This window comes from Taurulus bubalis (genome assembly GCF_910589615.1).
Source record: "Taurulus bubalis genome assembly, chromosome: 15".
In the NCBI taxonomy this organism is placed as follows: domain Eukaryota; kingdom Metazoa; phylum Chordata; class Actinopteri; order Perciformes; family Cottidae; genus Taurulus; species Taurulus bubalis.
Window position 1 is genome coordinate 3,728,721 of NC_136603.1, and position 27,919 is coordinate 3,756,639.

The following is a 27,919-nucleotide window of genomic DNA, read 5'->3' on the forward strand; positions in this document are numbered from 1 at the left end:
TCATTTATCCTCTTGTTTTTCTTGTTTTCCTCTTTCCTCCCATCTTGTTGTATTTTTTCTTCCTTCCATCCTCGTCCTCCCACTCTCTCATAGTGCCCTCTCCTCCTCTCCTAATACTTCTCTCTCATCTCTCCTTTCATCCTCCATCTCTCTCATTTCTCATTTTCCTGGCCTTTCTCTTTCCTCTCTCAAATCCTCTTCTCCTTCAAGCCTTCTCTCCTCTTCATGTATCTCCTACTCTTTCCTTTCATCTCTCCTCTCTCTCCTCTCTCCCTCCCTCCCTCCCTCCCTCCCTCTTCCTCCTCCTCCTCCTCCTCCTCGTTTCCAGCAGTGGAGAATCAGTGAGCAGCGGCGGCAGCAGCAGTGTCACTCAGCACGAAGTCGACACGCATGAAAGTGAGGACGTCTTGTTTTTCTTTTTCTCACCTCTTTTGTTTTCTGTTCCGTCCTCCTCTTCGTCCTCCTCTTCGTCCTCCTCTTCGTCCTCCTCTTCTTCCCATTCAGTCTGTTTTTTCTTCTTTTCGTCTGTTTCCTCTCTACTTTTCAGTCCTTTTCTTTCTGCCACATTGATCTGTTCCGGAGAGCGGCAGCATGAGGGCGCCGCGCCGCTCAGATAGGGTTTCTGTCCGCGCTCCAACTTGCTCATGGACATGCGTCTCTATTCCCGTGCATCTCATTGGGGATAAGTAGGCCAGTCTGTCAACCTCTGGGCTCAGATGTGCTTTTGAATGGACAGTTTAATAGGTACGACTTTTATTTTTTAAACTTAAATCATGCAAATCCTGCTCGAGACAAAGAGGCATGTTTTTAGACACAACCTGATGAAATACTGGACCTGGCTGTGACGCTGTGAGGATTTTAAGACATGCCTGTGCGTTTTTTTTTTTTTTTGAGAGATTAAAAATCGGATATTTTGAAGCTGGTGAAGGATATAATTTGACGTTTTTTTTCTGTAACCAAAGAGACGCTTCATCCCTTTTTTCCTCTCTCATTCCTCTTCTCATTTGTTACTTTCTTCTTCTTCTTCTCACTGACTGGCATGAAGACAACCTGTCTGCAGTGAACGCACTGGAGTCCAATCAAAAGATGGGGGCATCATAACGCCGGACCTTTCCCCAGCATGGACTTATCGGATGTATTCACGGCGATGGCCACAAACTCTTCTTTGGAGAGCGTCAACCAGACCTCCTCCTCGCCGAGATCTCCTCCCCTGCCTCCTCACTCACAGGTGGCGTCGGTGCTTATCGTGCTGGTGGTCACGGTCATCATCCTGGGGACCGTGGTGGGCAACGTGCTGGTCGTGGTGGCGGTTTTCACCAGCCGAGCCCTGAGGCCGCCTCAGAACCTCTTCCTGGTGTCCCTGGCTTCGGCGGACATCCTGGTGGCGACGCTGGTCATCCCCTTCTCATTGGCCAACGAGGTGAGGAAACGGAGATGTGATCTGACCACGTTGGTAATGTAAATGCAGATAGAACATCTGGAGAGGGTTCAGTCTGACCAGTGAGGCTGTCGTGATTACTGTCCGGAAAAAAACAAGTATTGGACAAATTCATGGAATAGTTAAGACAACAAAACCACAGACGATAGATTGCATTTGATGACTATTTTAAGACTAAGCATTAGGGCTCATCCTCTGGGGTCCAGGAATATTGGTGCTACATTTGTATCCATCCAAGAAAATGTCAGCCTAATGATACAGAAACAGACACGCAGTCAAGCACAAGTTCGTCCAATAATTGACATATTTCAGTCTGGACCAAAGTGGTGCACCGGCTGAGCCACACAGCTGCTTTAAGCATCACTAAGGTCCATCCAACAAGTTAAAACGTCACCTAACTCCACCTCTTCCTGCTGCTGCTCTTCTTCTGAGAAGAACAAAATATGGTGAAATTTGTGTATTTTAGAAAGTTTAAAGGACTACACCACCAACAAAGGAGCACTCAGCACCCAGGTGTAAACCTCTGAAAGTGAAGCCAATGCTGAAGTTCATTAAAAAGTTAATTCTCTCTCCTGACCACCAGGGGGCGACTCCTCTGGTTGTATAGAAGTATATGATTCATGTGTTAAACCTGCATTCTCTCTCCGGACCACCAGGGGGCGACTCCTCTGGTTGTATAGAAGTTTATTTTTCTTGTGTTAAAGCTGCATTCTCTCTCCTGACCACCAGGGGGCGACTCCTCTGGTTGTATAGAAGACTATGTTTCATGTGTTAAAGCTGCATTCTCTCTACTGACCACCAGGGGGCGACTCCTCTGGTTGTATAGAAGACTATGTTTCATGTGTTAAAGCTGCATTCTCTCTACTGACCACCAGGGAGCGACTCCTGGTTGTATAGAAGACTATGTTTCATGTGTTAAAGCTGCATTCTCTCTACTGACCACCAGGGGGTGACTCCCCTGGTTGTATAGAAGTCTATATAAATGACTCTACTTCTCTCTTGATGTATTCCCTCAGTAAACATTGTAAACATGAGTTTGTCTCAATCTCTAGTTTCAAGTCTTCTTCAATACAGCATGATGTTCATTTAGTAAATTATGGTCAAACAGACCATAAAGCAGGGGACACTTTAGGGGGCGGGGCTACAAGGTCGCTACCACGGTGTTGTTCAGTCTGGGAGTTATTTGTAGAGTTTTTGTAGTTTTTTCCTATTTCAGCGGTTGGTTGTAGCTCTACCCTCTCGTGTGACTTCTGGCTACAAAAAGAAAAAAACACCAAGATGGCGACGCCAAAAAACAAGATGGCAGGCATCAAAATGCCTAATTGAAAACCTCAGTTCACAAATCAATGGGTGACGTCATGGTGACTACGTCCACTTCATGGTCACAGTCCGGTGAAGGCCGTCTGGAACAGATCAAAAAACGTTTGAACATGTAAAAGAAACCAACTCATTTCGTTTACACTGTAACTCCAATGAGCATCGCCTAGTTGACAGGGAACACAAGGCCGGTACCGTTTGCAGAAACGTTCATTTATTGCTTTAATTTATTTGTTGAATGTTAAATAAATTTCCTCAAATTGGGATGCTTATCTCTGTTGGAGGAAACAGAACATCTTGAATTCTAGGGTCTAGACGATTTAATTCCACGTTTTCCTTCCTTACATTTGGTGCTCGTCTACTAGGCGATGCTTCCTCCCTGACTTCCTCTTCTGCACCCGGTAACAACAGCTCACTGCTTCTCATCGGCCGTGAATACTTGAAATCTACCCGGAGCCTCTCCTGTGTTGCATCAGACATCAGACACTCTGTCTGCTGCACTCAGGTTCATCCAGGTTGCTCTTTCACTTTTTATTCACACGCGTTTGTTTGTTTTTTTGTTCACAACGCAGACCGCCTTGATGACTTCTGGTCCTCCTAGTCCTTCTGGTTCATTGTCCTATCCGTTTCCTCCTCAGTATTACGGCTAATGGGCTGTTGGCTTTATAATTCCACCTAAATGATGGAAGTCATTACATGAATGGCTTTTCTGCAAAGCAAAGAAACAAACAAAGACATTTCCACTGCAGTCTCGTTCAGACCCAGAGCAGCTACATTCCTCTACTGCTGCAAGTCACGGTAAATCTCCATCTGCAGCGGGAAAATGGGCTGCAACTAATAACCTAATTATTTTCCTAAATGATTAGTCAGATTTGTTGGTCCTGCCGGTGGCTCGGCTGGAGGGAGGTCAGCGGCGGACATCTAGACGGCTCTTGCATGAATCGACATATTTTTGTCCAGACATTCGTGTTCCCGGTGATCCTCAGACGTTTCATCTCACAAATACCTGAAGAAGAAATAACCCCATTCCCATTTTGTTGCGTTTAGTGCTAATTATAAAATGTCAGCGTGCTAACGCGCTAAAACTAAGACGGCGATCACGACCTCGCTTCTGTGAGAACTTTAGTTCAACTGCTTTTATTTTGCTTTTGCCAGAAGAGTGAACAGACGGACTGAGGCGCATGAGGATGCAGAGATAAAAGGGAAACACACAATTGCATTGTGAGAGGTAGAAATCAATTATACGAACAATATTACCATAATAATGGAAGCAACAACACAGAAAAATTGTGGATAAAAGAAAGTTGTATATATGTACACTAGACACATTTTCAGTTTCTTCGCAATTTCCTGCATGGAATAGTCTTCATTTCTAAGAAGAAGAATAGACTGGAGAGTTTCACATGAAAGTTCTCTTTTTCTGGCCATTTTGAGAGTATAATGGAACCAACTAATGTGATGCTGCAGATACTCAACTAGCTCAAAGGAAGGCCAGTTTTACAGCTTCTCTCACCAGCATAACTGTTTTAAGTTGTGCTAACATAATTGCACAAGGGTTTTCTAGTCATCCATTATTCTTCTATGCAATACCCAAACACAATGTACCATTAGAACACTGAGTGATAGTTGCTGGAAATGGGCCTCTATACACCTGTGTAGATGTTTCATTAAAAACCAGAATAGTCATTTACCACATAACAATGTACAGTGTATTTCTGATTAATTTAATGCTATCTTAACAGTGCTTTTCTTTGAAAAATAAAGACATGTCTAAGTGACCCCAAACTTTTGAATGGTAGTGTATATAATACAACAATGTAAGAATAAATAATAACTAATATAAAGCGAGACAGGGAAGGGAACGTTACTGTGAGCATGTTAGCATGCAAACGTTAGCATTGTAATTGATATAAAACCCGCTGTTCGTGTCTCGAGCGGCTTCGATAGTTACTTCAACCCAAAACCACAATCTTTCCTCAACCTCACCAAGTCCCGGTTGCCTAAACACCGCGGGGATAACTCGTCTTCAGAGGAGATGTTTGTTGAGGATACGTTGAAGTTAAAGCCGCTCTGAGGTGAGCATGCTGCTGTTTTCTTTCTCTTGCTGATTAATTATTTAATGCAAGTTCAAGCTGAGGTGACTTCTTCCAGATTGCTTGTCTAGACTGACCAGCAGTCAGAAACACCAACAGAACAAACGGAGAAATCTTCAATATTAGCTCATTACAGATGAATTGATATCAACGTGATCAATATTTCAGCCGATGAGATAAAAGAAACGTCAGGCGGTTACATCAAAGGGATCATTTTAGAGAAACTGTGACAACTCAGGATATATATTTAATAATCAAATATAAAGGATCCTAATGTTATGTGTTCTTGTAAAAAAGAACCTGGCAATGTGTATATTAATTGAATGACATCAAAGCGATGAATATAAGACGGTGGAACCAGAGAATTTCATTTAAGATTCATTGATGATCAGAATTGTTGTTAAATCAATCCATTGCTTAAGCGGTGATCGAAACTCCATCGGAACGTCGGCAGATGCTCATTTAACGTCTCCAAAACCATAAACTGGGAGTTAAATCCTCCCAGAGAAGCGAACGCAGGGTCGTCCAAATGTTGCTCTGCAGCCGAGAAAGTCCAATATTTACTTCTGCGTCCGCTGCCAGAGGAAAGCAGAGCAGGAAAACCTCCTGACTGCAGAGCACAGGATGGATATTTCACAGTTTCTGGCAGCTGTGAAAAGATTGCCGGCTCTAAACTATTTTTCCGAGGGAGGAGGGGCTGAGCTTATCGAGAGCTTTTTCCCCACAAAATAAATACAGTTGCGGTCCACATTGCTGTAATGAGATATTGACTGCTTTGTTATTATGAGGTGAAATGAACTTCAGGCCATTTTCTCCTTCTCTCCACATGTTTTAATTGGCTTCTCCTCCTCCCCCCAGGTCATGGGCTACTGGTACTTTGGGTCCACCTGGTGCTCCTTCTACCTGGCTCTGGACGTCCTCTTCTGCACCTCCTCCATCGTCCACCTGTGCGCCATCAGCCTCGACCGCTACTGGTCCGTCACCAAAGCCGTCAGCTACAACCGCAAGCGGACGCCCAAGCGGATCAAATTCATGATCAGCGTCGTGTGGCTCATCTCCATCGTCATCTCCTCGCCGCCGCTCCTCATGACGCAGAAAGAGGAGGGCACCGGGGGCGACGAGTGTCTCCTCAACAACCAGACGTGGTACATCCTCTCCTCCTGCGTCGTGTCCTTCTTCGCCCCGGGCGTCATCATGATCCTCGTGTACTGCAAGATCTACCGCGTCGCCAAGCAGCGGGCCTCCACCGTGTTCGTGGCGAAGAACGTGGTGGAGCGGCAGCCGTCGCAGTCCGAGACCTGCTTCGAGGGCAAGGCCGGGGCCTGCCAGAGGAAAGGCGGCGGCGGCGGCTGCTCGGGCGTCGGGGAATCCCGGTACGAGCTGGAGAGCCCGCTGCCCGCCAACCGCCACAGCTCCTCCAACGTGGACAGCAGCAGCAGCAGGAGAGGAGAGCTGGACGACATCGACCTGGAGGAGAGGAGCTGCGAGGCCGACGTCAAGGCGTCCTCCTCGTTTTCCTCGGCGCTCCGCTTCCCCAGGAGAGCCGGCGGAGGCGTGAAAGCAGAGGACGCGGAGGGAGGAGCCTCGAACAGGTTGAAGCCGCCCCCGCATCCTCCCCCGTCCTGCGCCTCCATCTCGTGGGCGTCGTCCGAGAACTGCTCCCACCACTTCCTGCTGCCGTCCCCGCTGCCGGTGCGCAGCAGGCGGACGGCGCAGTCCAAAAACAAAGTGGCGCAAATGCGGGAGAAGCGCTTCACGTTCGTGCTGGCGGTGGTGATGGGGGTTTTTGTCCTCTGCTGGTTCCCGTTCTTCTTCACCTACAGTCTCCAAGCCGTCTGCGGAGACAAGTGCACGATCCCCGACTCGCTCTTCAACCTGTTTTTCTGGATCGGATACTGCAACAGCTGCCTGAACCCCATCATATACACCATCTTCAACCGAGACTTCCGGAAGGCCTTCAAGAAGATTATATTCCAGACTCGTAAGGGAACATAAGATGTCTGTGTGTGTGTGTGTGTGTGTGTGTGTGTGTGTGTGTGTGTTTGACACCCGGTCAAACGCAAACGTGTGTGTGCGCACACAGTTTTAATCCTGTTTTCCACTGTGCTGTCATACCGACATTAAAGGGCTTGCCACACAGCCTGCGTATTGATTTATTATTCAATATTCTGCTCATTCATTTATGAAATAATCACTTTCTATTCCAGCGCGATCGAGCCAGAGGAAGATGATCACGACACATGGATGCTGCGCGTGCAGGTGTCTCTGCTTCCTTGATGCAATAACATTTCAACGTTACACGGGCGACTTTTTTTTTGCCGAAGTCTGAATGTTAATTAGAGGGAAATGGCTGCAGGGCTGTGAACTCTGTCCCCGCGGAGCGTCGAGATGCGAGCTGCAGCGCGCCGGCTGGCAGACTGTAAACCTTTATACTGACACAAGAGCAGACTTCTAAGGAACTGAGGAGCGGGGAAAAAAAAACCTGCTGTGCTTTAAAAGAAATTACGCAATGCGATTTTAAAGGGGCCGTGTGTTGGAGTTGGAGTTAGAGGCATCTAGTGGTGAGGTTGCAGATTGCATCCAACTGAACACCCCTCCCTTTCCATCAGTGGAGAACTACGTGGCCTTCAAAAGTGTGCAAGACCCTCTTTTGGTTTGTCCGTTTCGGGCTACTGTAGAAACATGGCGGTGCTAAACGCTAAGAGGGCCTGCTCCATACAGATATGAACGGCTCAATCATCACGAAAAAAACAACGCTTGTTAGTTTTAGGTGATTGTACATAGTTATTATTAGATTATTATTTCCCCCTTAATGATGCACGCTGTGCATTTAAAAAGGTGCAGCATCAGAGATTGGGAGCGTTTCCGCTCAGATATCTTTACAGAGAGAACAGCTCTGGATATCAAATACTTGCTCTCTTAATGGTTTCTGCGCCTCCAAGTATTTGAACAGCAGCACCCAAAGTTTAAACTCTAACTTGAAGTAGACTCTGAGAGCGGAAAGCCCAATGAAAGTTACCATTTTCCCACACAGCAGCAGCGTTCTGTTGACACTGCACAGCTCGGGGGCAAAGGCATTAAAAATTCATGTGCAGCTTGCAGACGAGCTGAGCCTCACTGTACACAGAGGACAAAGGAGAAGGAGCAGAAAAGAGAGAGCTTCTGAATATATATAATGAACCTCAAGCTCATGCAACCATAGATAATTATTCTCTGAAGCTCAGGATGAAATAACTGGACCGGCTGCGTCGGGGCTCTCGTCTCCACTGCTGAAGAAAACCCGATCCGACCGGGAAATAACTGGACCCAACACCTCAATTCCACAAATCATAAACCATTATTGACTCAATCGCTTCATGCATATTGGGGGGAAAAACAAAATGTATTCTGTTGCTTTTCGTTCGGCACGATAATCCAGCGACGTTTTACTTTTTGAACTTTTCTCCACAAACACAAATCACAGATACGAGAGTCGGCAAACGTCCAAGGCCACGAGGGACGTTACATCACTCTGGTTGCCATGCAACACGGAGTTTGACAACAAGTCGGGAGTTGTGTTCATTAACCATCTCACCTGAAGTACTATAGAGCATAATGCTGGTGATGGAACAGGATGAAGTGCCTTCGTGCCAGAAGGCAAGAGCGTGTGATCCAATGCCCTCCGGGGAGAGTCAGGAAGCTCTCTGCATACCGATGCCTCGCTGCATGCTTTTGATTTTATTTCGCCCCCGTCTCTCAGGCAGCTTTTTGGAGCTTTTATAATGGACTCAGATCCAACACAGAAGAGAAGATGGTTCACATGAGCTGGAGGACAAAATGAAAAGCGGCACGTGATCCTGCAAAGAGGACCGCGAGAAGCGGACGTGATCACCGCCACGGTTCCCATTGGACCGCGGGACTCGAACCCATAGCTAACGGTACAGCTCAGCCGAACTAGGCCCTTACATGAAACTGCTCACAACAAGGTCTGCAGATTATCCCAGAGTAAACAGGTCATGATTTCTAGAGAGAGACGAGGCTGAAAAGTATGTTTTGGGGAGGAGCTTTGAGCTCCTAAAGCTGATCAACATCTAGTCGCGTTAAATCCAAAACTATACAACTCACCAAAACCATCTACATTGATGAATAGCATTACGGTTAGATTTTTGGGGTGAACTGTCCCTTTAAGTGGGACCTCTTGGTGGCTGCGTTTCCTCGTGTTGAACGGATGTTATCATTTTAAAATTGTAAGGAAACGTCTGGCAATTTATTTCACTGCTCGCTCCTCTCTCCGGCTGCTTTACTCCGGAGCTCCTTTTCGTGACCTCCCCGTTTCCCTTCAGACCTGCTTTACATGTGCAGCAGCATGTACATACCTTGTTGAATGAGACTGGAAAGTGCTTGTAACACTTGGAATAGAAATTCTCTCCCTAGTTCGTCCTCTTCCACCCGATGCAGAGCTTTGGACTTGCAGCGTAGCCACTGACTCTCAGATCGGTTGGAGTGCCCAACTTGATGAGTATTATTTATTCCAGAATAAATTCCAACATCTGTTCTCCCTGGAATTGAAAAAGCCGCCCCAATTTGACTAATTGGCATCAGCTGCTGTCAATATTCTTCACTGATTGGCTCATTCGCCGCAGGGTGGTCCGATAACATCCAATCATATCCATGGTTGTCAATTAGCTGTTGGTTCAGAAGCTGCAGGACTGAAAGCTGCAGCTGCGCATACTTGCAGTTTGCATTGAATTGGGAGTTACTACTTCCTCATAACACGGCACCTTTAACTTTGACCCCCTTCGTTTATCACCTGTAGAGATGTCTGACTTCTCTCCAATATAATGGGGCCATATGGCACTCGGCCAAAAAATACCTGAGTTTACTACAAAATACTGAAGAAAATCCACAGACTTTGCTTCGAGCAGTTGGAACTAGTTTCTTTCAACCAAACTACACCTGCCAACAGTATCAACGCGTATCCTGTAGTAAAACTACAGTGTAGAAATACTTTGTCACGAGTAAACGTCATGCATTCAAAGTTTTTGGCATCTAAATATACTTAAAATCAAAAAGTTATATGTAAAATAACATACTACTGTATATAATTGCGTTATAATTATTGATAAATTAATGCATGCAGCAGCTGGCAAATCTTGAGCTAATTTTAAGTGCCTTATATTTACTGCTGAGTAGCTTATCCCGGCATTGCATGGTCAGCATGCTAGCAATTACCATTAGCATAAGCTAATTGAAGAGAAACGGCCATCATGAGCGGTAACTTAAAAACAGCTGAACGTTAAAGCAACGCTTGCCAAGTTCTTCAACTGTAGCATGACAGCATGGAGGAATTAGCACGCTAGCTAGCTAGACAGCCGCTAAAACAGTAACGCCTTTCAATGTAATGCTTCATCCACACGCTCCTGCACATTGCTATCACCAGATAATTCAGATTTAGTAAAGTGCTAATGGCTTAATTTCAAGTCAACAGAAAAGAGAGAAGATGCTTGTGTTGTGATGTGATGCATTTTTATTTGCAGGGGAGAGGCCCTTCAGTTAAAACTTGGGGTGTTTTGGTGACATTAAATAGTTTTGGCACCGAGACTGAAGACAGCTTCATCGTCATCCGGTCTCGTTACCGTCTCTGCATTCACATCTGTGAGCCCCAAAATAAATACTGAGCGCCAAGAGAAGCTCCGCCGTGCTCACTGTTAAGAAGCATCCGTGTGATGTTTCCTAACCTTGAAACTGTCATTGTTGAGCTCTCGTTTGAATTCATGCTGGTTATTTTAAAATCGAGCCAGTTGCTTGGCTTGTTGGTTTCGGAGGTTTACACAGGCCACACCGAGGAACACAATGGTTCTCCTGCTGCCAGATTGGAACGAATACACAAAGTCCAGGACTCTTCACATTTCACTGCCGGCTGTCTCTGACCAGAGGCCAAAATTAGAATATGTTAATTCTCTGTTCTCCTAGAAAACAGAATAAATACTGTTTTACATGCATAGACAAATGTGCAGTGGGTGTAAGAATTGTTTGATAAAGTACATTTCAAATGGCGATACAAGCACAACTGTGTGCCTGACGTTAATATAGCATCAAACAACAGCAATGTAAAGATATAATGGAGCAATGAGAATGAAGTCAAGCGTTGTTGTTGTGCGCCTTTTAATTAATGCATGTTAGTGCATTGGAGCGTGCCCTGCTGGTTAGCTGGTTGTATAGAAGTAAATGATTCATGTGTTAAAGCTGCATTCTCTCTCCTGACCACCAGGGGGCGACTCCTGCTTGTATAGAAGTATATGCTTCATGTGTTAAAGCTGCATTATCTTTCCTGACCATCAGGGGGCGACTCCTCTGGTTGTATAGAAGTATATGCCCCATGTTTTAAAACTGCATTCTCTCTACTGACCACTTGGGGGTGACTTCTCTGGTTGTATAGAAGTCTATGCTTCATGTCTTGAAGCTGCATTCTCTCGACTGACCACCAGGGGGCGACTCCTCTGGTTGTATAGAAGTCTATGATTCATGTGTTAAAGCTGCATTCTCTCTCCTGACCACCAGGGGGCAAGGCAAGTTTATTTGTATAGCACATTTCAACAACAAGGCGATTCAAAGTGCTTCACATAAAACCATTAAAAGCATCAAAACATAATGCAGATTTAAAAACAGTTAAGAAAACATTCAAAAAGCAACAGTCAAAAAGCAAAATAAAAATAGAAAAAGCAACATAAAAAATAAAAGTTGAATAAAAGTTGCAGTGCAGTTTAAGAAATAAAATGCTGTAGTGAGATGCAGTAATTGAATCTGGTTCAGTTAAAGGCAGCAGCAAACAGAAAAGTCTTCAATGTGGACTTAAAGGAGCTGAGGGTCTCAGCAGACCTGCAGCTTTCAGGACCTGGTTCCAGATGTGTGGAGCAGAAAAGCTGAACGCTGCTTCTCCATGTTTAGTTCTGACTCTTGGAACAGACAGTAGACCCGTCCCAGACCACCTGAGTGGCCGGGATGGTTCATAAGGTAGCAGTAGTTCACAAACATACTTAGGCCCTAAACCATTCAGTGCTTTATAAACCAGCAGCAAGATTTTAAAGTCAATTCTTTGTTTGACAGGGAGCCAGTGCGAAGACCTCAGAACTGGAGTGATGTGATCCACTTTCCTGGTCTAAGTGAGGACTCGAGCTGCAGCGTTCTGAATCAGCTGCAGCTTTCTGATTGACTTTTTACAGAGGCCTGTGAACACACCGTTACAGTAGTCAAGTCTACTGAAGATACATGCATGGACAAGTTTCTCCAAATCCTGTTGAGACATAAGTCCTCTAACCCTTGATATATTCTTCAGGTGGTAGTAGGCTGATTTTGTAATTGTCTTAATATGGCTGTTCAGGTTGAGGTCTGAATCCATAACTACACCTAGATTTCTGGCTTGGTTTGAGGTTTTTAACAGTGATTGAAGCTGAGCGCTGACTTTCAATCGTTCGTCCTTGGGACCAAAAACAATTACTTCTGTTTTATCTTGATTTAATTGAAGAAAATTCTGGCACATCCAGTTATTGATTTCTTCAATGCATTTAGCCAGCCCTTGTATGGGACTATAGTCCCCTGGTGATATAGTTATGTAGAGTTGTGTGTCATCTGCATAATTATGATAACACACTTTGTTGTTTTTCATAATCTGAGCCAGTGGAAGCATGTAGATGTTGAACAGAAGAGGCCCCGGTATTGAACCTTGGGGAACACCACATGTCATCCTAGTTAGCTCTGATGTGTAATTAGCTACCGACATAAAGTATTGTCGGTCCTTCAAGTAGGATTCAAACCAGTTAAGTGCTGCGCCAGAGAGTCCTACCCAGACTTTCAGTCTGTCTAGTAGTATGTCATGATCAACCGTGTCGAATGCAGCACTGAGATCCAATAATACAAAGACTAAGATTCTGCCATTGTCTGTGTTTAAGTGGATGTCGTTGAAAACCTTAACAAGAGCAGTTTCAGTACTGTGGTGCTGACGAAAGCCGGACTGGAAGACATCGAAACAGTTATTTTCGGCCAAGAAGTTGTTCAGCTGTTGAAAAAACGCCTTTTCCATTATTTTACTTAAGAATGGGAGGTTTGATATTGGTCTATAGTTTTTCAATATTTCGGGGTCTAAACTAGCCTTCTTTAGAAGTGGTTTAATAACTGCAGTTTTTAGGGCTTGTGGGAAGACACCTGAGAGAAGGGATGTGTTTACAATTTGTAAAAGATCAGCAGTCATGCAGTGTGAAATATTTTTGAAAAAGTGTGTTGGTAGAATATCCAAGCAGCAGGAGGATGTGTTCAGATGTTGTATAATGTCTTCTAGGCTTCTTTGGTTAATTGAGTGAAATTGTGTCATGATATTTGAATGGATGCTATTTAAAGATGGGGACAACACAAATCCTGTGGTTGGTATGGAGCCACCGACTGCTTGTCTAATTTTCTGAATTTTATCAGCAAAATAGGAGGCAAATTGATTGCATGCCCAGGTGGATTGGAGCGTAGCCGTTACCGACACCGGAGGGTTTGTTAGCCTATCCACGGTAGCAAATAAGGCGCGTGTATTGTTTTTGTTTATGATGTCAGAGAAGAAGGCCTGTCTTGCATTTCTAAGTTCCAAATTATAATTGTGAAGTCTCTTGTGAGCTCCTCTGGAGCTGCATTCGTCCACTTCTTATGTACAGTCCGTGGTTATGACCCACAGCGTCCTCGTATGAGCACCCACCCTCCGATTATCCCCGTTTGCTTCTCGCCGCCGGCTCAGCCGTTGCAACGTTGCCTTTTAAGTATATTTTTTAACTGAAATGCCTTCATTGTAATGAGATGGCGCTGGGTAAAAGAAATATGGGGACCACCAAAATCATTAGGGTGTCACACTGCGGTGAGGTTTGTCTTGTCTTGGGTTTTTGTCTTGTAACTTCCTGTTTTATTTTGAAGCCTAACTCTCCTCTCTTTTCAGGTCACTTGCCCTTCCTCATGTGTCACCGGTCTGATTGTCTCCCCTGATCCCTGATTGGTTCCACCTGTTCCCCATTACCCTCATATGCTTATAGTCTGCGTCTTCCCTTTGTCCTGTGCCAAAGTGTTTCGTCTCATGTCCGATCACCTAAGCCAGCGCCAAAGCCTTGTTCATAGCTACCGAGTTCTTTTCGTAAGTCTTATCCTACCTCGAAAGAGTGATTTTTGTTGTAACTTTCCTAGTCTAGCTTTTTGTTTCTTAGTACTTAGTTTAGTCGAATCTTGGACAGCGTCCCTTGGAGAGATTTTCATTTCTTTGTTATAGTGAGTTTAGAATTGTTTAGCCTCCACCTCTTAGGAGGGTTTTTGCTTTCTCTAATAAAGTCTGCTCACTGACACCTCAGCTTTTGAGTCCTGATTGGAATCCCGGCCTGACATAGGGTTTATTCTCTGAGGAAGTACCATAGGCTGCATGTTGGTTGTTATTTGATGGTGCACATGTACAATGATAAAACAATTGAAATGTAAGTTTTCACAGGTTTCTTATTAGAGCTATTCTCTTCATATTCCTGTTAACATGCAAGGAGGACTGCTCTGTTATAATGTCAGATTTGTCCTGGTGATGCCGTCACGTTTCTGAGCTGTTATTGTTACCGCATTTAAACAGCCGTTGTCAAGCTGTTTGATCGATGTTGAAAAATCCCACAAAACTTCAGCTGCAATATTTTTTTAAGTGAAATCTATTTCAGAGCACTCCGTTTGGTCATAAAACTGCATTTTGGCGGCGATTGACATCTGGACATTCAGATAGTGATCCATAAAACCGTGCACCAAAACATGCGATTTGGACGTGTGTTCGTTTAGTCGTGCTCGAGAGAGATGATGATGATGAAGAAGTCGTTGGCGTGTGCAGAGCAGAAGGACGACAACGCTTGCAGCTTCATATGCATACAGATTTGTGACCACAGTGAGGAAGAGCAGAGCTGTGGTGCACCGCAGAGCGAAAGCAAAGAAAAGATCAACTCCCAGCAGTGGAATAAAATAAAAGGGAGCGAGAGAATATACTGAATCTATTGTGCATACATGAACTGACCAGGGGTTCTGAATAAATATGAATTCATGTTTTGTATTGAATACAAAAAACATGATTCCAGACAAGATACAGATAAGTACAATGTGTCCCCAAAACTGATCTGAGAACAGATCGACCAAACACTTTATTTCACAAAGCTGAGGCGAAGTAACTAGACTGAGAACTAAATAACTAATTAACTAAATAACTAATTACAATTTTCAGTCTGTCCTATTGTTGTTTTGTCTCACTTTTAGTTTTGGGGGAGTATCGTCCTTTTCCCATAATGCTTTGGGTCAAGTTAGTTAGCTGCATGCTACAACTTGATTCCTTTGACCTGTATTTGATTACCGTAAAAGTCGGGTTACAAGCCGCTCCTACCTTCCGGTCAGTGTCCCGCTGTAGCAAGCTAGCAGCAGCGCTAGATAGCGCTGGTGCTAGCTCCCCGCTGCTACTGGCCGTTGCTGCTGCTACTGCCCACATCCCCTCTGCCCGCGTCAGGGCTGGTCCCGCTACCTTTGGTGGTTGTCGGGGAGCTAGGGGAGAGCTAGCTGAGAGCTAGCGGAAGTACTAGCATGAGCGCCCACTGGCTACAGCGGGGAGCAAAGGGGACACTGACCGAAGGTAGTAGCGGCGTGTAACCCGACTTTTACGGTACATTTTGGCAAAATTCAATAAAAAAAATATAACTTTCTAAGCGGGTTTATTGATGACACCAAAGATAATTACATCCGCGGTGAGTGTAATGCTGCGTTCACACCAAGCGCCGGTAGCGGCCGTCATTCAGACGCTGTTGTGGGACTACGGATAATATTATGAACCCAGACACCATGGAGTTTGATGCTCCGACGTATGTGGAGTTTACACAACAAGTATAAAGCAGAACTGGTGGCTATTTCCATGGCGGAGGGAGGAAACTAACTGCTTTTACGGAGATAAGCCACGCCTCTTTTCAGGCGCGAGCAACATTCGCGATGCGTTTGGTGTAAACGCAGCATAAGTTACCCTGAATCTAAAAACATGTGTATCATGTTGGAGGTGTGACTGAGAAGTGCTCGGGGTCGCTGAAGCTTTAATTACCTATTTATGTGGGCCTACTTTTTTATTTGTTTTGGTTATCATGAAATAATATCAGTGTCATTATAGTCATGACAACTGTGCAAGTTTGAACGACTCGTACTTTTAGTCTGTCGAGAAAGGAAGTCGAATCATATTTATGGAACATTTTTTGGGGGGGAAAATGACACATTGCATCAGTCAATTCTTGTTGGACCTTTTTGATAATAATCAGTGCACTAGACCGATGTTCGAGGCCCGAGCCTCAGTTCTTTCCCCTCCCACAGTTGATGAATACACTGCTGCCGCTGACATTCGTGCAATTTCCTCTGACACTTAAACCCGGCAGTCGCACAACTCATTCCAGCCGGCTGAGCTCGACACATTAGAGGGAGGCTGCAGCGGAAGGAGAGGAGCGCTGGGACCAGAGGAATTATGTTGGGAAATAAGAAACATGTGAATGCAGCATGAACCACAGTGGAAATGTGCATATAATGGCCTCAACATTTCACAGTGGTGGAAGAAGCATTCATGTCTTTTACTTTAAAAAATGCATACGGCAGCGTAGGAATACGGCACCAGCAGATGAATGTGTGAATGTTGTCTGAGTTCAATCAGGAGAGACTTCATTAGAATTTAACGATAATTAATTTCATACACGTTAAAGTTTGACAGCTATGATGTGATTCTGAATCTGGTTGGTTAATATAAAGTGAACGCCCCCCAATCAGCTGATGAGCTGATCCAAATATTCTGGCTGGAAACAGAAGGATAATTAACCGGTGCTGCGAGTCGATGGAGAGTCATATGTTGACCCATTGTGTTGCGCTCCAGGTCGACGTGCATGTCACGTGACTCAAAACTATGAATACCCCAATTATGTATCTCAGATTTTTATGTGCAAATGAGACAATGTGTGACTTTTGGTCCGTGCCGTCTGCAGCGACTCTCTGCCTGTCACTTTGTGGTTATTATAGATGATCTGCACCTTTTTGTTCCAGCTTTCAGTTCATCCGTCACGTAACATAATTACATAACAGTTTGTGTTAACATGTATAACTTCAATAGAAATTGAAGGGTTTTGCCTTCTTTATCCTTTTTAAATACTCAGCGACAGACCTCTGTTTTAAATAAAATGAATACGACAGACCCTGTTTAAAAGCTGACTCAAGGTTTTTCTTTAAATTGATTGATTGACTTCAGGGAGAAACTCTCCCATGAGTGCAGAACATGAATGAATGAATATGTACTTTATTAATCCCCATGGGGAAATTTGGGGTCGAAGTAGCAGAAATTTACAGACAAAAAAGATATAAAAACAGGGATGAAAGATTATATATATATATACATACATACATACACACACACACACACACAACAATAATAAAAAATATAGCTGGGATGAAAGAAAAAAAAAACAGTTAATTTAGGAATTAAAATAAACTTATAACAGTAGAAGTGCACAAATGCAAAGTCTGTATGTGTATATTAAGGGTGTGAGGTGCAAATAAAAACAAACAATGGAGAGTGCAAAATGCTAATTATGTAAGTATATGAAGTGTGAAGTGTAGATAAACGTAAACTCGTACAATGATTAATCAGTCAGAGGATAATTTCAGCACAACATGTATTTGATCACACTTGATTTAGATACAGATGCAAGCATATAATTAAACCTAGAGAATAAAGTGCGTATGGTTAGATCACACTCTTCTCGATTGGTTGATTTTGATCTCGACTGTACAAACGTGCTGAAAGTCCAGCAGAGATATTCAATAGAAAAACCTGCCGCCTGCGTGCGAGACACTTTCTAATTCCAGTCCTCTTCTGTACTTCTGTCTCCAGCAGATGTTTGAACACGAAGACGTCAGATCTCAAGCGGTTTCCGGCGTGTACGACAGCCTGGAGGTCACAAAAGGTGAAGAATTGAGTGGTTGGTATTTGTGTCAGATGTGTCTGGAGTCTGAATGTCAAGATAAAAAGCGAGACAAAGAAAGACGATATCTAAAACCAACACAAACTCGCTGTAGTCGATTGCATTTCTGCCTGTTCTGATGTCTTTTTCTACACCTTCTGATCCTTGTTCCGTCTTCTTCGTGCCTTTTCTTTTTATTTTCTTTCTTTTATTCTATATTTATCTCTTAACTGGCCACCAGAAATACATACAAGATGGTGCAGGTTCTCTGTCGGCAATCGCTGATTATTTGTTTGGAGAATGAATAGCAGGAGGGATTTTGTTTGTATTCCCTTGTGTCCCACAATGCAAATGTACCACAATACAGTCCATAATTTGACTTTGTCCAAAGGACACCGAGCATTTTCGCACATTGTCGGATGGTGACAGGTGGCGGTTTGCCGCCTAAATTGAGGAGACAAGTAAGACGCCGAGCACATTGAAAATCACATAACCCAGATTATCAAAGAAGTCGTCGTCCCAGTTTTTCCCCCCCGCCGGAGCTGGAAGGGGAACTGTTCCTAAACGGGGTTTGTGGAGCAGGTGGAAGAATTCATACACGTATTATTGATGTTGCTAAGTGGCAACACACATAAAAAGCCTCATTTGGAAGAATTTATCAAATAAATGAGTAAAGTATGACTTTCCTCAGTCTGAGGTTAGTGGAAGGTTTCTTCTACAGCGGCGAGCTTTCATCCAGTCTCCTCTGGTTGTATAGAAGTCTTTGCTTCATGTGTTAAAGCTGCATTCTCTCTCCTGACCACCAGGGGGTGACTCTTCTGGTTGTATAGAAGTCAATGCTTCATGTGTTAAAGCTGCATTCTCTCTCCTGACCACCAGGGGGCAACTCCTCTGGTTGTATAGAAGTCTATATAAATGACTCTACTTCTCTTGATGTATTCCCTCAGTAAACATTGTAAACATGAGTTTATGTCTCAATCTCTAGTTTCAAGTCTTCTTCAATACAGCATGATGTTCATTTAGTAAATTATGGTAATTTAGAGTCAAACAGACCATAAAGCAGGGGACGCTTTAGGGCGGGGCTACGAGGTGATTGACAGGACATGGTGTCTCTACATTACTCCTCAGTCCAAATATGGCCACTTCGGTTCCCCGGTTGCAAAAACCAAGATGGCGGCAGCTAAAATGCTGAATCCGAGGCTTCAAAACAGAAGTCCACAAACCATTGGTTGATCACTACGTACACTTCGTATAAACAGTCTTTGCTCTTGAGACATTTTTTATGTCTTATGTGAGTATTGAATGGGCTTATTTGTTTGTCCATGTTAGTCTTGATTTTGAATCAAAACTAATCAGTTACCGATCTATTGGTTTAGAAGAAAAAAAAGGATCTAATCTGAATACTTTTGCTTTACTTCTAAATCAAACGTTGAAAATATATGTACTAAAGTAAGTACAGCAGGGATGACGTTTGCATGCAAGTCTAATAACAATGTTAAATTAATCTCTTTTAGTAGAAAATCTTTCACACTTCTTCAATAATTTGTCCAATTGTGATAATATTTCTGTGGCAATTAGGAATTTTTTTAAAAAGATTTTCTTTTGGTGTTCTGTATAATAGCAGTAGTTTAAATGTAAATTATCTCTAAGCAGCGGTAACAATGAGCTAATAATGGACCTCGTCTCCGGCACAGTGTGTTGGGTGGCAGCACTGCAGAGAAAACAATTAAAAACATACGTTCCTTAAAAACGTCTCATTTCCCTCGTGTTGGGGGTTTGAATTTGTTCTGAAAACTGAAGAAAACTGAAGAATAAACGGATATTTTTCGATGCGACGTTGAGCTGCATGAAGCCACGTCTTCACTTCCTCCTTCATCAATCCCTCACATTATTGAACCTTAACCCTCTTTGTGTTTCGCCGCCAGCTCAACTCTCTGTTGTCTCCTTTTGTTTTTTACGGCCTTGACTCGCGGTTACGCGGGAGAATGGATTTCTCAAATCCAATCTGGCTGCTTGTGTTAATCAGGTTGGATTTGTGCGTTCAGGTTTTGTTTACCAAGCAGCCTTAACAATGTAGACGGTGGCGCTTTTGTTCCGTCTTCGTCCCGCGGCGATGCTGGCTGGCTGAGAGGCGTTGTGTCTCCGTCTGAAGGACAATTACAAATGTGATTTGAGACGGAGACTCCCTCTTTAAATTTGATCTGAATCAGATTGGAAAACCACAAATGAATATGATGCAAATGTGATGTGCATACATCAGAGAATCATAAAAACATCAATCTGACTGCAGAATGCAACACTCCAAACTCATAAAGGGCTCAAGGAAAAATACATGACTGTATTTTATATAGAAGTGATACAGAAGTTATTTTGGAGCATTTTTAGGTTTCTGAAACCTGGAAATAGACTTTTGCGACTCTACATTTCTCACGTTTTCTTTCCTTTTCACACTCAATTGTTTTTGGAAAATGCCAAGAGCTGACCAATGAAGAGACAAACAGACGTTTATTTATCCATATTTTAATAAAATACACAGTCTGAAACACAGTGCCGCCATCTTTTCCTCATTGCAGGAAAGTTCTTGCCAAGGAAAAAGTGTCACATCACTTGTGATTACTGCACACACTAGGTGGGAAAGCAGGGGAGTATTTGTGTGTGGGGTAACCGCAGGTGTAGGGAATGATAAATCAGGAAACACTGGGGAGACACACACACACACACACACCTAACAGAGACAACCACCCTCATGTCACAGGACAGCCTGCAGCACGACAGCACGGTTGTCCAGCTTTGTCACCACAGAAACACAAACAAAGTTATTCATTGCATGTCTTACTACCCTCCGACCTTCTTCTTGCACCCACGGCACTCCAGGTACTCTGTGGCCAGTGAACCAGGAGTACCATTACCAGTGCCTTTTGCTTTTTGAGGCGACATGGAAGGTAAAGCAAAACCTGCAACAGCATATCAGTGGGAGCCTTTTCAATGTGGGCATAATAGTAATATATTTTCTTTCAAAATTTTGGATGAATATTTATTATGTGCAGTTTTTATTTAGTGCACTAATTGTCCAATGTTTGACAGTAAACGTTTTGCTATGATGCCGTTCAGGAAACAAAACCCTACGTCTGTTTGTGTCTATCGGTTTTATTTTAATTCATCACAACCTTCTGAGCCCCAGAGCCCCCAAAAATGGGGGCTAAAAGCCTTCTATACCCCCGTGTTCAAGTAGTCGTATGAACCCCAAATGAGTTCTAAAACTTATTTTATATGATTTATTATTATTTTATATATAAAAAAAGTTATACCATATTTTGATCATAACTATGAGCATCCAGCACGATATGAACAAGACTCCCCCAAAATGCCTCGAGCAGTCCAGAGTTTTTCCAACTCTTCGTGTGCATGCACGTTGCTGCCAAACATTTGTTGATTATAATATAATCAACAAATACATTACGATGTCATATTATAGATTCAAATACAACTTTATTGATCCCAAAAGAGGAAGTCCTCAGCAGATAAAGTAAATAAAAAAATCATCCAGGGACGTTTTCCGCGGACGATGCTTTCCAAAACCCGGTTCACCACGTGTGCAGAAAGCGCCGGTTGGCGAGGATCGGACAATATTGCCATTGCAGCTAAAAAATATCTGTAAAGTATTACAGTATTTACAAATGTTTATTTTTGAAAATACTTGCATCTTAAAATAAAATACTTAATTTGAGGTCGTTCACTTTGGTTCGGCTATTTTCTTTTTTCGATGGCTGTTCTGCCTGCTCTGATCCACTGGTCTACTTTCATAATACAAGAAATAGGTAAACTGGAAACAAGATTTATTTTATGGATGATTCGCACACCTGTCACACAGTGACGGCAGGATCATTGATGATGATTTGGATCACTATACGTCACTATGTCCACTGCCGACTCTTTAAAAAAAGAAAAAATAATCACCGGCCGCGTGACCAGAACTAAACAGCTATACTTACTATGCATTCGGCATGATTGTCAAGACCTACTTCCCTTTTTCTAAACAGAGTCATTTTGTTTTCTTGAATGTAGGAGGAGCTGACCTGAGTGACCACACCTCCACGAACATAGCAGTGTGTGCGACTTTGTTTTTGCCCGACCACCCCGGATCGTGACTGTCGGCAGCCGTGTCACCAGAACTAAGCGGCTAAATTCATCCCATTGTTCTTCTGATGGTTCCTCACAGATTAGAGACGATGAGTCTCTGTCCTTTTAGTGTAGCTCATGGGGAGAGTGGTCGTCTCGCAACCACAAGGTTGCCGGTTTGATCCCCAGTCTCCCCATAGTTTTACACACAGAACAACTAAACCGTTTCTCCCCTGTGTGATCGTCATGTGATGTTTCAGGTGTCCCTTTAGTGAAAATGTTTTACTACACAGAACTACTAAATGGATCTAGTGCGTCTCTTCAGACGTACCTTGTGGTCAGAGCTTCCAGCACATTCAGGCGAGCTGATTGATGTATTTCCAGTACTACAGTTCACATCACTTACAGGTACTTCATTGTTTTGCAGAGGGTTTGACATTTTGAGCTGCCAAAAAACAAAAACCTTTTTGTTAGCAACCAGTCAAATCTATTAACGTATATTTGTAGGAGCTATTTGTTTGATATTCTATTTAGTTATGTTACTCACAAGTAGTATTGTTTAATTATTCTAGTTGTTTGCTTATTTAGGTTAGATTTGTTTTATGTATTTGGATAGCTTTTTCTTTTGATAGTTTTTAGCTTAGTCCAAGTATTTGTTGTTGTTGTCTAGGTTTACTTAGTTAGTCTTTTGGTTGTTTATGTATTTGTTAATTGGGTAACGCTGTGGGCACCTGGGGTTATATGTAGGAAGCCGGTACAGGACCAGCATGCACCTGGGTAGTAGGCCTGTGCATTGTTACAAGCACAGGAGATGCAGCATGGAGTTAATTTGTTCTTTTGCTTGTTTTGTTTAGTTAAAATAAATGATCAGAAAAACTGAATCCTGCATGGACAACGCATTCTTTTGGCTGCGTAATCCACATACCCACAATGCATCACTCGCCCTTGGATTTAGGTTTATTTTCTTTGATTTATTGGACAAATGGCCACCACAGTTGATCAATGATTTATTGAGGCCACCATTGAGGGAAAACATTTTCCACATTTTGGATAAAGTGTGAACTAGTTTTAATCACAACATGCTTTGTTTAAAGACCTTTTTTAAATCAGGATTTTAAATCCCACTCTTTCAGCCAGCATAAGGGGTACATGAGATCCCATAAATCTACTTCGGTCTGTATCTTCGTGTGCATGCATGTTGCTGCTGGGGTTTGTCAAACCTCTGGGATCCGTATCGGGAAGGTCTCTTCTGCTGTAATCTTTGTCAACGGGGTTTGTTTTCAGTGCAGCTTTGCTTGTAAATACCAAACCACTTAATTCCTCTTAATTGACACATTACATGCCCTTTCCTTATTATTTATAACAGAATACAGGAGTCAGATTCAAACATAAAATGTGGCACCGAAAGCTTTTAGAAAATGCTGCGTCAATTTAAAGTGTTGCATGTTTTTGTCTTATTGTTGACAACCTTGCCTTCTTGTTTCCATCCCTCATGGACGAAAGATTAATGAACGCATCCACATTTTAAACTCTCCAATTTCTATTACTTCAGTAAAACATTTAAAACGGTTACAATGCAATATTCTGCAGCGGTCTCTGGAAGGCACAGAGACGTCAGAGAAACATGCGGGTACTGGATCGCTCTCCACATCCAGGCGTCTGAGTGCGAGACCTCAGCTGCACAAGTGTTGCACTCAGAGAGAGAGACATGTGTACAATGACAGTCGGTGGGTCCCTTTAGCCTTGATCGCTAGCGCTTCTTGTTTAAGTTCATAACGGAACACCTGCTGTCCCCGTCTCCCAGTTGTCTCTTAATATCTGATGATCGCTCTTCAATTCCGTGCCACGGTGTTACGAGCCAGGCAAACATTAGCAAACTGTCTTCTTTCATAACACAGTTTTTGATCAACTCAGCTTGCGTAAGTGGCAAGGCAGGCACCAGGCAGCCAGTATTTAAAGTGACCCCAAAAAGAAAGTAATTGAATAAAAAAGAAAAATGTTTTGCTCGGTTGTTGTGTAGTCTGACAGCAACATGGAGGAAGATTTGCGGTACCTCTCGGCTGAAGGAGGGAGCTGTGCAGAGCTGCATGGGGTGGGAGGTGCTTTTCAGGTTTCAGGTCTCCCTTTTGTGAATATATTTCATTACACACAGAACAACTAAACTGTTTTTCCCCTGTGTGGAGAGTCATGTGACATTTCAGGCCTCCCTTTTGTGAAAATGTTTCACTACACACAGAACATCAGGGATTATAGGAGCAACGTTGGTCCAGCATAAGCGCAGAGGTTATGTTTACCGTAATCAGAGCGCCGCATCATAGGGTGTATTGGTACAGCCATGTGAAGCATTTTGGCCCAGAATACACCGGCCTGATTCCGGCTGCCGACCCTGCCATCACTGGCCCGCAATCACTTCAAAAAAAATGTCAAAACTGGCCCAATCGGTGGTTAGATTCAGTCTGGAGACTCTAAACTGGCAATGCCCTCATTCAATTGCAATCATGCCAACAAAATGCTATAACTGCCCCAGCTAGCATCATGCCCAACCAGGAGCATATAGTGGGCCCACTATTACAAGAGGGTATAATTCCCCTGTGTTCCTGACCTCTGTAGGTCCTTACCTAATAACTCAATTAGTTTGGTCCAACAATATAGACTTGACAACTGGATCCATGACTACTATGAATGCATGCATGTTGAAAGCGGCAGTAATAAACAAAGAGTCATATGTTTCTATAATACATTTATTGCAAACAAACTTTTTACAGCCAGGTTAGAAGAAAATAAAAGCTGTTTAAATTATCACGATATTCACCCCGAGTTCCTCCTCAACCGTGAGGAAATAGCTGAAGTACATTGCAGCAGCTTTACAGACAGTTAAAAACTGTTTCGGGAAGACATTGAGGTTGAGTTCAGGTGCAACGCCGTTCCACCTGAACTCGTCTGGATTGAAGGATGAGATGTTGACACTGCAGGCTGACATTCAGCTGAAGGCCAGAGCTCATGGACAGTTTGGGAATTTACCCAAACATGAGGGAATGTGCTGCATTATTTGGCTCTACTTATTTATGCGAGTCAGCCTTTTCCCACATGAAAAATATCAAGTCCAAACACCATTCCACCATGACTGATGACCATTTGGAAGTCTGCCTGAGGCTGGCTACCAGCAGCTACTACTGTCCAGACTACCAAACCCTGGCTGAGTCCATTCAGTGCAAGTCATCCGAATAAAAAGGTCATGACCAAAAATGTACAGAATTATATTGTGCCATAAGGGTTCATGCAGTTATGCAAGGTACGCCAATATTGTAAATATAAAGTATACTCTGTAAAGTTATACATTAATAATGCAAAATATATATATATTAATTATAGTGTTTTATAAAACATAGTTCGGGAGCGTAGACCACGCCCCGAACTCAGCCAATCTTCCGAGCCCTACATACTTTAAAGCATCGAACCCACCCAACCCAGTTCTTCTCTTCTTATTTCTCGCTCTCAGGACTAGAGGACCAACGGGGGAAGAGAGTCTCCACCCCCGCCGTTGCCTCCAGCCACAGGATGGCAGCAGTCTCTCACCCCTTCAACCCTCTCTTCCCGACCCCCTCTACCCTTCTCGTTCCCGCACCTACATCATCCCTTCATCCCTCGACCCCGGTCCCTTAACCCGACCCTTTCTTTCCATCTCACAATAAACGATCTGTAAACTCATATCGCTATTGCCGTGGTCTTTGTTAGTGAAATAATTATAATATATGTAGTGTATTTGTGAAAACCAATTACGTTATAAAATGCAAGACACACATGAGAGTCCACAGAGAATATAATTAGTTTCTTCCAGTTGTGAAAGATTGATGGACATTTTTGTTCTTCTCTTGTTTATTAAAAAAAAAAGAGTTTGTAATGGTGAAGGAAGACACATCGTCTTCTGAACATATGATGAATCTTTTTTTTAAACCACGACAACATACTGTGTGTCTTGTGGCAAACCAGGAGGAAAGGCGGAGCAGACTGAGTGCAGGCGGCAGATCCCCAAGCTCAGGTTGGGGGAGGTGATCGAGGCAATGTACTTCCTTGTGCAGGTGCTGCAGCCAATCGGCACATGGCATTGGACACACCTGCAGCCCATCAGGTAATTAGAGGGAGCATATATTTTCACAGCTGGGAAGCAGCAGAGAGGAAGGAAATACAGACTGGACAGGAGGCTAAGAGGATCTCCGGAACCTTTGGAGAGGAGCCGCAACGGACACGAGGTAAACCCGTGTACCTCTCTCCTCTGATCTGCCCACACAGAGCAAAGGACGCGTCTCGTGCTACATTTGGTGGAGAATGTGGGCACAGTAATCCATCGCTGAAGATTCATAATAAAATAGGTACACACAGTGCTATGGAGAACGCGTAAGCACAGCTGATACAGAATCAAACTCAGCAGGCCCAGAGCCTTAGAGCGTTACAGGACGCGACGACAACTCTGGGTCAGCATCTGATAAAACCAGAGAGGCCTACACAACCCAGTAAGGTGCTCACCAAGCAGACTGGTGAAGATGACATTGAAGCCTATCTGGAGGTTTTTGAAAGAATTGCAAAGAGGGAGCACTGGCCTGAAGCACAGTGGGCAGGTATACTTGTCCCTTTGACAGGCGACGCACAAAAAGCCTGTCGGGACCTCTCCCTCGCAGAAGTGAACAATTATGAGGCATTAAAAGCAGCCATCTTTGCCCATTATGGTCGCAACCGCCAGACAACGGTGCAACAGTTCCACTCCTGGTCCTATGAAGCTACTGGCCCAGTGCGGCCACAAGTTGCGACCCTTATGCGTCTGACACACAGTTGGTTAACCACGGGAGATGGACCCCCAGCCCTGGACAGAGTTGTAATGGACCGTTGTATTAGAGCACTACCAGGGGATGCCAAACTACACGCCTTCCAAAGCAGCCCAAAGACAGTGGATGACCTAGTGGAGCTATTGAAAACCACCAGGTCACAGTGGAGCTGATGCGGAGCAGTCGGCAAGAGCCAAGGTTGAGGAAGGGAGGCCTGGAGACCACCCAGCGGCCAGATTCCCCAGGTTGAGCAGCCCAGGACACCACCCCAACTTGCTGGGCCCCAAAGCGTCCTGTCAGAATAGGGGACCAGGATGCAGAAGCCTTACTGGACTCATGGAGTGCCGTCACTCTCATACGGCCAGGGCTGACAACCCTGAAACTAAATGGTCTCTGTGAGAACTCTTAGCCGTGATTCTTTCTTTTGTTTCACTCTGTCAGACAACCTCGCGTCGCCGCTGATCACAGCACACATATCGCATGACCCTATCTGTTGTGAGCGCACCCCCGCAGACTGCCCCATTGCTCCCCCCCGTGTCTAATCTCAACTGACACTATGGGATATTCGTGAACGTCCCCATGCACACACCTAATCTTCACCCACACTGCCTCCACCAGTGCCCCGGGCCGAACCAGGCTCTGGTGGCTTTGCGTACAGTCAGAATCCACCATTGCCTGACGTTTACCCCCCTGGATTCTTACCGGAACGCGGTACGTCGCTCCCGGACCGGGGGAGGGCGTTAGAGAGCCGGCATCCCGAATCACCTGGTCCACAGAGGAACAACAGCCTGAAACAAAGAGGTGAACATCTAGAAGTCCATTCAGAAGGTTTATCCAGCGTAGGGGTTCTCTGGCAGAGGAGCAAGGAGCACTCATGGCTCTGCTGGAAGATCGTGGCGTAATGCCAAGTGTCTGCAGTTCCTGCGCTTCCAATGGGTAGGCCATACATCACACTAGCCGCTAATATAACCACGCGGCTGAGGGATAAAAATCATACAGGGGAAAAATTTGGAAAATGTGGTTCAAAAACATTTTGAAACGGCATCCCTTGACACCAATAAATGTACAGGCACTGGCAAATTAACTGTTCTCATCCAGACTCTGTTTGTGGACCATTTGCTCACAGGTTTGTCACAGGGTTTC

The 27,919-nt window shown here is 44.0% G+C and overlaps 1 protein-coding gene across 1 annotated transcript; it reads left to right on the top strand.

Annotated features, from left to right (window-relative positions):
- Positions 1-1,120: 1,120 nt before the first annotated feature.
- Positions 1,121-6,843, top strand: LOC306747984 (alpha-2Db adrenergic receptor-like; the record flags this gene model as incomplete). The annotated part of the gene is made up of 2 exons (XM_079231094.1): positions 1,121-1,420; positions 5,707-6,843. The coding sequence occupies 2 exons, from the start codon at positions 1,121-1,123 to the stop codon at positions 6,841-6,843; spliced, it is 1,437 nt and encodes a 478-aa protein (XP_079087220.1).
- Positions 6,844-27,919: the final 21,076 nt, after the last annotated feature.